At 37.7% G+C, this 11118-nt stretch overlaps 2 protein-coding genes across 2 annotated transcripts; one reads left to right on the forward strand and one right to left on the reverse strand.

Annotated features, from left to right (window-relative positions):
* LOC18773540 (uncharacterized protein At5g41620) lies at positions 442 to 4026 on the forward strand. Its single transcript, XM_020566299.1, has 3 exons — positions 442 to 1490; positions 1771 to 1893; positions 2417 to 4026. Exons 1-3 carry the CDS (start codon positions 981 to 983, stop codon positions 3752 to 3754), a joined length of 1971 nt encoding a protein of 656 aa, XP_020421888.1. The 5' UTR covers positions 442 to 980; the 3' UTR covers positions 3755 to 4026.
* On the reverse strand, positions 5221 to 10468 carry LOC18774569 (bifunctional nitrilase/nitrile hydratase NIT4A). The gene is made up of 5 exons (XM_007205416.2): positions 10147 to 10468; positions 9054 to 9233; positions 7236 to 7529; positions 6145 to 6426; positions 5221 to 5695 (listed from the first exon to the last, which is right to left on the reverse strand). The coding sequence occupies exons 1-5, from the start codon at positions 10271 to 10273 to the stop codon at positions 5541 to 5543; spliced, it is 1038 nt and encodes a 345-aa protein (XP_007205478.1). The 5' UTR covers positions 10274 to 10468; the 3' UTR covers positions 5221 to 5540.

The raw sequence follows: 11118 nt of genomic DNA on the forward strand, positions 1-11118 counted from the left end.
ACATCAAGTAATCTAAAATGGACAGAGTCGATTAAAACAAAGTAAAAATGAATACTTGAGGAAGGGTTTAAGCAGATGGCGCAAGATCCGAGGATAATTAAGCAAAAATAATAAGAGAACATTCCAGCTTAGAGAGAGGGGAAGGAGACAAAATTAAATACTGAGAACCTAGTCAACATTGTGGGCCGTTTATAATACACAGTTACACATGCACGACCCTGATTGAATACCCCTTGCTTCACATGTTTGCCACGTTATCTGCTCTTTTTTTAAAACATAAATAAAAAATAATTTTTTTTTAAAGAAAAACTCCAACCTTCATGCTAACGGGTCTAGTCAATGAAAAATAGCCTTAATTTACGAACTAAGAGCAGTCTTAGGTTTAAATTTCGATAACATCTTGATAGTGTGTAAGAAATTCTACTTCCTTATAATTTAGACTATAGCTTATTCAAAAAAAAAAAAAAAAAAAAACTCCCAACTCCATTTTCCAACTATCACTCTCTCATCATCCCTTCCCAATTCTTTCCCCTTTTCAATTTTTTTTGCTTTTTAGTTTTTTCCCTCTCAGCATTTCTAAACCAAAAGCTTCCATTCTTCTTCCAAAATTCCCATCTCTCTCTCTCTCTCTCTCTCTCTCTCTCTCTCACCCCACCATCCATTTTTGATAGTTTTGACACCTTTTTGAGCTTCTTTGATCCTCTTTAAGACTGCCCAAAATCCACCACAACCCAGAATCTTTGACACTTTTCTTTTTCTTCTTCTTTGCTAAATTCAAGGCTGACAGTTTGAATTACTTACCCAAAAAGAAAAACTTGACACTATCATTATCATCAATGTACTTCCATCAACTTTTTTCAACCCCTTGATTTTTGTTTCCCCTTCTCCTCCTCCTCCATCTCTCATTCAATCCCCCAAATCTTCAAGATCTCCCAATTGGATCTTCACCATTTCCTTCTTTTGTGCACATTTTATTTTCTATGTCTTGGCAAAACCAGCAGCATACACACATTTCTCCCGTCGACAGGCAATGCAAAATCAGGAAGCGAGGTGGGTCTTCGTCGTCTTCCTCTTCCCTGGTCCGTAGGTACAGATTGAAGCGGGCAATTCTGGTGGGTAAGCGCGGCGGGTCGAGCACGCCGGTCCCGACTTGGAAGACGACTATAAGCGCCACCAGATCATCACCTTGCGCCGCCATGATGATGCCGAATGCTGCTTCTGATGATGGTGAGGAGCTGGCAAAGCAGCAGCAGCGGCCGGCCTCGAAGGACGGTGGCGGCGGTGGCGGTAAAGGGAAGGGTGTGCCATTGTCAGTTTCTGCAAGAAAGCTCGCGGCTACTTTGTGGGAAATCAATGAAGTCCCTTTGAAAAAGAAGGATGCTAAAGCGATTAAAGAAATGAGAATCAGAGAGGGTGTTGCTCAAATGCCATCTTTAGCGGGTTCCTTGCCGCCGAAGTTATCAGATCCATCTTATACTCCTATTTCTGAGGTGGGTTTATTTTATTTTACTTTTCTTTTGTGCTAATGTTTCTCTCTTTTCTGTTTTTTTTTTTTGGCTGTGACAATATTGTTAGTCTTTCTTTCTGGGTTTCTTGTTTTCCATATTATGTGCCACCATTTCCCTGTGAGCTTTTGTTGTAAGAATTATTAGTTTTTTCCAGTTGGGAAGAGTTCTGTTCTTGCTGATATTATGGAAGGGTAATTTTTGTTTTGTTTTTTTGTTGTTGAATTTGAATTTCAAAGTTACTGTCTTTTTGGAAATTCTGCAGAAGAAAAATGGATCTGGAGGAGATGAAAACCAGAGAAGATTGTCGGCCGTTTCTCGTAACCTTCATCTGACTGATTACCAATTGGGAGGTTTTGAGATTCATAGAAGTTCCAGTTTAACTGAGGTAAATAACCAATGCACATTAATCAGAGCATATCAGATTAGGTAAAAAGAGAGATGTTTGTGTCGTTTGTGGAATTTAATTTTCCCTTTAGTGTCAAAGGGGCACAAAATTATTTTTAAAAAAATGACAAGATGTTGACAGTGATTGTAGAAATTGGTCCCCATTAGATTTGTCTGATAATAACCCATCTATCATAAATATCAAAAATAGTTTCCTGCCTTGTCATTTTCATTGAATAGTACATTTTTCTTTTCAAAAGTTCATTATCAATTTCATCACTTTCATGCTTAAGAAATGAGCTCTTGAAGAACCTATTTTGTGACTTGCTCCTGATAGTATTATTGTAATGCATTTGTTTGCATGATCAACTAGAATGTTTGTGACTTGAACTTTTTGAGCAGAGAAATTTTGAATCTCTGAGAATGTGTTAAGATTAACCTGCATATGGCTCCCTGGGGTTTCTAGGGTGAATTTCATGGATGATAAACTTTAACACATGTTGATTGCATATCATTATTTGTAGGTCAAAGATCAATCTTGTGGAAAACCTGATCGAAAATGTGTAAATGGATTTACCTGTTTGAAGGAGGTTAGTAAGGGCCTTTCTACATCCAAGGAGCTCTTGAAAGTTCTTACTCGCATTTGGGGTCTTGAAGAGCAGCATTCCTTAAGTACAACCTTGCTCTCAGCCTTACGAGTTGAGCTTGATCGAGCCCGTATCCAGGTTCATCACATGATCCGAGAACAGAGGTCCAACTGCAACGAAATTGAGTACATCATGAGGCAGTTTGCAGAAGAAAAGGCGGCCTGGAAAAGCAAGGAGCGAGAGAGGGTACGTGCTGCCATAGCATGCATAGCGGAAGAACTTGAGGTGGAGAAGAAACTAAGAAGACAAACAGAACGGTTAAACAAGAAGCTTGGAAAAGAACTGGCTGATAAAGAGGCAGCTCTGTCAAAGGCCATGAAAGAGCTTGAGAGGGAGAAGAGGGCAAAAGAGATTTTTGAGCAAGTTTGTGATGAGTTAGCCACAGGTCTTGGGGAGGACAGAGCACAGGTGGAAGAACTAAAGAGAGAGTCGGAAAAAGTTCGAGAAGAGGTGGAGAAGGAGAGGGAAATGCTTCAGCTAGCTGATGTTTTGCGCGAGGAGAGAGTCCAGATGAAGCTCTCAGAAGCCAAATATCATTTTGAGGAGAAAAATGCAGCTGTGGAACAGCTGAGGAATGAGCTAGAGGCTCACTTGAGATCCAAAATGGGTGAAGGTAGTGGTGACTCTCCAGATTTGAAAAGGATCGAAGAACTTGAGGCTTATTTAAAGAAAATAAATTTCGGATCATTGCAGAGCGCAAAGAAAGAAGGGAATGGAATGGAAGTTGTTGCATATAGAGAAGAGTGTGATGATGAAGACGACTCAGGTGGTGATAGTGATCTTCATTCCATTGAATTAAACATGGACAATACCAACAGGAGCTACAAGTGGAGTTATGCTTGTGGAGATGATACTGAATATGATTCGAAAAGGACTTCAGTCGATAAACAATTTAAAGGAAGAAGATCTCTCTCTGAAAAAATTCAGTGGGAAAGCATATGCTTAAACAAAAATTCCAATGGAGTTGATCGGGAGTTTGGCATAAAAAGTCAAGGACATTCAGATGGGAATCATATGGAAAAATCCGAGCTTGTTCCTCAAACTCAAACGCAAGAATATGAAGCTGAAACCAAGAAAAATGGATCTGCCAAGGGTCTCACAGACCTTAGATTATCCAATTCAAAGGTGGTACCTATCCAAAGCTTTGCCGGTACAACTTGCCAGTACCAATCCTTGCCGCAGAAGGATCCCGGAAGCGAAGTGTGTGGAAGTTAGACGGGTGTTGCGAGAGAGTGATTGAAAGCCCCCCTCCCGTGGCTATCAGGAAGAAGAAGCAAATGGCAGGATCAATGGAATATAGATGTTTGCATGTTATCTTATTTCTTCCAACAAAGCAATGCTTTGCTTGTTTTTTATTCTTCAAACCTTGCCATAAAATTGTTTGCATCAATCATGTTCACTGGTCACTCCTACAGATAGAACAATTGTATATACAATTTTATACAATGCTATATGAATCCAATATAATTTATTTTGAATTTTCGGAATTAGATTTGCAGCATGGTTATTGAGCATGTTTAGTCCAAGTAAGAACGTTCAACTAAAATAAAAATCTCAGAACATAAAGAGAAAATCAAGAATGAAGAATCTGGTCAACCGTATCATGCTTGCTAAAATAAGAACTTTACATTCTGCATAAATGACATTGTCTGCAGCTCGTACCTTCATCCGCAACATCTTTTGCATACGCAGGATATAATGCCAATAGAATCAAAGATTTAGCAGATTTGTTCCGCCCATACATATGCTAATTATGAGAAAAATGTTACTGGGGCGTATCCAAATATTTATAGCGTCGCATGGCGCCCTGATGTACTCAATAATTTTTGTTCATTCTTCATGACATCTTATTTTAAATAAACAGTCCTATTATGATATTCTATTGAGTGTTTCTATTCTTGCCCATGTCCTATTTCCCCACCCACCTTACTTTTCCACCCCATAAATTGGAAATTTTTAATAATTTTCTCTTTTCACCACCATTATTCTTAAAATGCCTTATATTACTTATACACTCTTTTCACTTGAAGATTATCTTCTTTCTTTTGGGTCAAAGTTTGGAAGGGAGAGGGGGGAGGTGTCATTAGGGTTTGAACTTGGGAGTGAATGCAAATGCTCTTACCACTGAGCTATGGACCCGTTGGCTTTTCACTCGAAGTTTATCATCCCACCCCTTTATCGTCATCTTTTGTTTCTCCTCACATGAACCCTAACTTCATTCTCTAATTACATTTGCATTAGTGCTGTTCCGTCATGGTTGAGGCACAACAATGACACTCCAAGCAAAATGAAATCAATAGAATGTTATGCCAAATATTTGTGAGCCCAAAAATATATCGTACTGGTCAAGTAATTTTACCAACATTTGATACACACACTACCATATCTAAGAAATTACAGCTGGATCAAAATTGAATTCGATTAAATTCTACTCAGGCTTTTCTTTCATAAGCAAATTCAGTTGCATTCAACATCTTTTGTTTTTTCGCTGGCCCAAAAATTGTACAAATAGAAGATTGAATAATATGGTAGATGGAGAAGATGATTTTAGGGGGCTATTTCATTTCTTTATTTATTTACTTGGCTCCTCAGAGGTCATTTCACAAAATGGTAAACTTTTCATTAAAAGGTGGATGGAGAAATAGGGCAGGAGAGTGGAAATAGATTCTTTCCTTTTTTGGGTCGAAAAGGCGCACTTATTCTATTTCAATCACTCAACAAGTTTGAGCAAATATGTCTATGAACTTGATCTCAATAGACATAGGAAAGTACACAACCATATCAATTTAAACTTCATAAGCACCAACTCGTTTTGGGTACCAATCAGTACTTAGGTTTCACTTTTGAGGAAGCAGAAACATACACCAAGGCAAGAAATGGCCCGGTCTACGGAGGAAATACAACAGCAATAATACATATATCTACAAAGGCTCGTCCTTTATTAGTGAACAGGTCTACATTTTTGCGAACCACGCGCAGATAGAAAACAGGCGAAAACCAATTATGGTGTATGTGAGACTTCAGTCTTTGTTGAGGCCGCCACAAAAGTCACTGGATTTGTTGGATGGTCCTTGACAGTCAAGCTAAGCACTTCAGGCCGTGAATAGTGTCCAACCACATCGAAAGCAAATTTCTCCCTCGCTATTTCTCCAAGATCTATGCACCATTATTTGGTCAGTACCAAAATCAGTGCTTAAACAAAAGAACTCAAAATTTACAGCAAAAGACAAGTACAGATAGTTTTACTACAGATGGAATGCAACTCCCTTAGCATAGAGTTTTACTGTTCGAATTTTTGGTCTTGCAATGTCCACTATATGAGGGTCTTCTGTAGGTAAAGTACTTTGGTTCGAATTTACACCATATTTTATCCATGACTAAACTTTATTAGATTCCTACTAGGTGATTTTATGGGATCATGCTAGGCTTAGAGAAGGTCAATATAACTATTTAAGGAATATGGATGTTCCTGCAATTTCACTCGCAGTTGAAGTTTCTCTAATTTCCACTAAATCCCAAATGTAACTTAAAATCAATATTAGCACACCTTGCAATATAGATACTTAATTGATGTTACCGGAGCACTATATAAACAGATGGCATACCAAGATCTGCTGAGATGAGTGCCTCCCCATCATAATTGGGTCCAGCGAGAATAGCCCCTGATGGTGATATAATGACACTGCCTCCAGCACAGACAACAGAATCTGGAGTAAGTTCCTCTTCTGTGCCAGCAAATACATATTCTGGAGGAGGGGGGTAGTCTTTCCTTCGACAGAATTGATTGGCTGATAAGACAAAACACCCACCCTCTAAAGCAATATGAGTCATTGATGCTTGCCATACATCCCTGGAATCAGCGGTAGGGGCACAATATATTTCAATGCCTGCACACAACAAAGCATCCTGCATCAAATTTCAGTATTAAAGGTAATAGAATCAAAAGCGGAACTAAGAACGCATTTAAACCCCACAAATAAATGCATCAGTATTCACATTGAGTAGAAAACTGTTATTCAACTTAAAACACTTACAGATGTTCTTCAGTCATTAAATTGCAAAAGGACACATCATAGTATCAAAAGCGGCTAAGAACACATTTAAACTCCACAAAGAAATACCTTGTTTCTACCATACAGATGTATTCACATTGAGTAGAAAACTGTTTTCAACTAAAAACACTTAAAGATGGTCTTCAGTTATTAAGTTGCAAAAGAAAGTAGCTGGGAAAAGTTGTGTATTGGATACAATGCCAAGTTGCTAAGAAAAACCAGATTATGCCACAAATGTTGGCAGACCATTCTGGGTTTTAAGGAAGAAGTGTCAATCAAGGTTGTATCTTATTTTAATTTGAGCCTAACTGAAAGGCAACATACTCCACATATCGCAGAGGAACTTAGCAATTGACTCAATCCAACATAAAGATCGCAAAATAGTATACTTAATCCAAGTGCCCAGTTTGCCAAATAATCCTTTTAACCTGATATCAGCCTCTCTAGTGCCACCTATGAAAAGCCATCCCCTACTCATATAACACTGAACTAAATTGTTAAAATATGAGTTCCAAAACAAGAAGAAAGGAGAAGAAAAAACAATTGCATAAGCAGCTTAGAAGAAAATTGAAGTATTTACAAAAGTGAGTCAGAAAAAATTAATTAAGTGCGGATTTCAAAATTTCCTGGAAAAAATAACTAACCTTTAGCATACATTGCTGTCCTTAGCAGTGGCATCCTATTTTCCCAACAAATGGCAGCACCTATTTTTCCAATTGGAGTCTCAAACACGGGAATCGTGGAGCCATCTCCAAACCCCCAAATAATTCGCTCCAATGCTGTGGGCATGATTTTTCGGTGCTTTCCCAAGTAGGAACCTTGAGAATCAAAAAACAGAACAGTGCAATAGAGTGTATATCCATCTCTCTCTATCACACCCATTACCAAGAATACCTTGTACTTTCCAGCCATTGCTGCCAATCGATCAACTTCAGGACCTGCATTAGTTAATAAAAATAGTCAAACCACATATTCATACTTTGACAGTTCCATTGCCAGTCTGAACCCGGGTCAAATAATGACAGTTTTGGCACGCATTGTTTGTCTTCATTTTGATTTAAGACCAGGAAATTATAGCATGCCTTGGTAGACTTATTAACACTTGATGTTCCACTCAAAATTTGAATTTCATATATTAGGAGAATAATAAGCAAACTTGGATAACTTCTACCTCAATTAGTTGATAAAATCCATGTGCTAAAATAGAGGTGTAGAATGGGTCGCACTGAGCGAGCACACCACCCACTATTTGGGCACATTTGTGCCTCACATCGAGCTGGCAATGGAACTGTCAAAGTATGAATAATAACCACTTGTGCTCGGCCCTGGGCCAGCATGGGCACGAGGCACATGCAGATTCGTTCCCATGTCATGCCTATATTGTGCCTTAGTTATGCCATGTCATTATTAGCACAGGGTCCATGTCAGAATTTCTTTTTGAGAGATGTAGAAAAAGCAGGAGAATGGGAGGGGGCCAGAGAGATAGTTGTGTGGAAAATGAATAAAATGGGTAATTACAAGAAAAAACGAAGCAAAAAACACACAAAATACAAAATAAAAGGCCAACGGGTTGGCCGGTTTGCAGCACTCATGCGTTTAAAACATATGAACAAACAGGCAGGCTTGACTCAACTGTGCCAGGCATGGCATACAGGGCAGATGGCAAGGAATAACTCTGTTGCGCTATGCCAATTTTAAGAACGCATTCCCTGCTATAATTGGAACTCAGAAGGGTAGAAGGAGTGGAGAGTACAAGATGACTAAATAATGTGGATTTTTTGTGCGGGGCTGCAGGATTTAACAGCTTATGCGAGAAATTGTACAAGTTCAAAATACCTAACAACTTTCACCTTTGGAGACATTGTTCTCCGAGGCTGCAATTAACTGATTACGAGTAGCGCTGACATGCCCACACTTCTCATGCCAAACACTGGCATCCCTTTTTGCCAAATAAAAAGAGTTAAGATGCTCAGTTCCATTCCATGCTTTGAGAAGCCATTTTCCCATGAAATCAATTTTTACATAACTTGTTTGCTAAGTGAGAAAGATAAATTTATAGTATAACCAACAACAGCAAAAGAAATTGAAACCTTTTCCCTTTCTTTTCTTGTTGCTTTTGCATCCAAATATTCACTAGACTCATGGAATATAACTTTCTTAGGAAAAAAGAGCATAAATTATTTCTCTTCACTTCAACAAAGTTAAGAACTTATAGCTACCAATAGTTGCATTTCAATTTTAACCATAAACTGACATTTAACCACACCCATTGCAGTTTAAGTAAACACAACACAAGTTAATTTCTTTTCTTGAATAAAGCAATGAACTTATAGCACCTAAAAGTTCACTTCAAAACACTACTCAATCAAACAGTGCATTCTAATGAATTCAATTCATTTCAGTTTCTTATGCATAACCAATGCATCAAATCATCAAAAATGAAAAGGACAAGGTTGATTTACCAGGAACATCAATGGCTGAAGCATGATACTTTCGGAACTCTTCTTTACCCTTAGCTGTTCTGTTCCCAATGACAATGCCAAAATTTGACCCACGTGGATAACCACCCACAAAAGCTTCCGGAAACACAACCAACTGGGCACCATACCCAGCTGCTTCAGCCAATAACCTCTCAGCCTTATCTACGCATACAATCAGAAATCAGAACCACCAAACTACAAATATTTTCAATTTAACCAAGAAACCTGGATGCAGCATCTAAAATGAATCAGATGAAAGTCATATCCCCAAAGCTTATTTGCCAACATAATCAGGATTCAAAAAAATAGAAAGATAACAACATCTGAAAAATATACTTCAATAAATTTGGCTTGCAACTGATGCATATTCTTTTACAAATACGTCAGCTTGACCAAGACCATATGTGCATTAGTCTACAGAGGACTCCTCAAACAAAACCATACTGGGAAATGTACAGGCAACCCCCATGGGGTTCACCCCATTTGACGCATGACCTTGTGGTTTGTTTTCTGAAAATTAAATTCATTGAGGGTTCTTCCGTTAGTCAAATCTGGTTAACGGAAAATAGATTACATGCTGGCACCTGAAAACATATCTATTGTAACATGCAAAAACTACTTCCTTGTGACTATGTTACCCCTTCTCCCCAATTTTGATCTAAAAGTACTTTAGCCTTTCAAATCATGGGGAATGGATTGACCAAAGGAAGAGACTAATTCGTATTAGTTAACTAGAGTAAGATTTACACACACACACACACACATACCAAAAAAAAAAAAAAAAAAAAAAACTAGTCAAATATATAAAACCGCAATAATCTTGAACATTGGATCATATTAATTTGCTTAGTGATTAAAATAACAAAAGGTTCCAACTTTTCAAAGGATTAGCAAGATTTACAAGTTGCTTACCAAAAATATAGTGAAACAATTAACTGAACAAGCCAAAAGTAGTAGAAATGCAGTGGTCTTCCAAAACCCAGAAGACAAAAAACAAAATTTCTTGATTGGGAAATTAGCATAAATACTCAAGAGTACAAGCAAACTAAGAAGTTAAAAGGCTTAGAGAAAGTACCTAAAGTGGAAGGAGTGTCGTAGAAGACAGTGGAGGCTTGGACCACGGTGGCTCGAACAGTGGGTGCGGAGGGGTCAGCACCCATCTCAACCTCGGCGACCAGAGCTGGAGATGGGACCAGAGCCATTTTTAATCTCCTCCTTTTGTTTGGTTTTGGAATATTGGTTGGTATATTTTCTCTGTGTATATCTGAACAATGACCGATCAATTTTGTATCCGGCAAGATTCCATTTCAATGACTGTCAAACAGTCAACATTTCCACTCGAAACGGCTAAATCAAATTTGTTTTCGCTTGTGTTTTTTTTATTAGGGATTTATTATATAAAATGAATTTTAAAAGCACATATAAAGTACATTTACAATTAAATAAAAGAAATTCAAAATTTTTTATAAATTATAAAATTGTTATTGGTTTCTTAAAACAAGCCCAACCCTAAAACTTCATCAAAACATTCAATATGACATTAAAGTAATGAGTATATAACTAAATATTTTCTTCTTTTTTTCGCTTGTGTTTTGTGTGTGGAGTTGTTTGCAACTGTTTGGTTGAAAAAGCACACATGTTCAATAAATAAAGGATTTTTATTGCAAAACGTCCTTAAGGTTCACAAAATTATCATGTAAAGTCTTTATTTTGTTTTGTGGCATTAGTGGTCCTTAGGCCTCGTTTGGTTCATGGGAAAGGAGGTTTGGGGAGGGGAAATCAATTGTTTTCCCATGGTTGGTAAGTCCATGCATGGAAAATCGTTGTCTGGCACATGGGAAAGTAAGAGGGAAAATGAAGCCCTCAGTCCAACTTGGGTTTTGTTTTCCCTCATCATCGGAAAATTTGGGAAAATGAGCCAATATTAAATACACATTTTTTATGACTATTTTGTCCTTATTAGTAATTTAGAATTACAATATATCATTAAATGCATTTTTTTTATTTGATTTGATATGGGTATAATTGGAAAATTATACAAACTTTG

Source organism: Prunus persica, chromosome G6 (genome assembly GCF_000346465.2).
Source record: "Prunus persica cultivar Lovell chromosome G6, Prunus_persica_NCBIv2, whole genome shotgun sequence".
In the NCBI taxonomy this organism is placed as follows: Eukaryota; Viridiplantae; Streptophyta; class Magnoliopsida; order Rosales; family Rosaceae; genus Prunus; species Prunus persica.

What these genes read in the sequence shown, in the direction of transcription:
- LOC18773540 (XM_020566299.1), top strand. Translation starts at nt 981, where the DNA reads ATGTCTTGGCAAAACCAGCAGCATACACACATTTCTCCCGTCGACAGG. An exon ending in CTTATACTCCTATTTCTGAG is followed by an intron (nt 1,491 to 1,770) that starts GTGGGTTTATTT and finishes GAAATTCTGCAG; the next exon opens with AAGAAAAATGGATCTGGAGG. An exon ending in GAAGTTCCAGTTTAACTGAG is followed by an intron (nt 1,894 to 2,416) that starts GTAAATAACCAA and finishes CATTATTTGTAG; the next exon opens with GTCAAAGATCAATCTTGTGG.
- LOC18774569 (XM_007205416.2), bottom strand. Translation starts at nt 10,273, where the DNA reads ATGGCTCTGGTCCCATCTCCAGCTCTGGTCGCCGAGGTTGAGATGGGT. An exon ending in TTCAGCCATTGATGTTCCTG is followed by an intron (nt 7,530 to 9,053) that starts GTAAATCAACCT and finishes TAACTAATGCAG; the next exon opens with GTCCTGAAGTTGATCGATTG. An exon ending in ACTCATCTCAGCAGATCTTG is followed by an intron (nt 5,696 to 6,144) that starts GTATGCCATCTG and finishes AATGGTGCATAG; the next exon opens with ATCTTGGAGAAATAGCGAGG.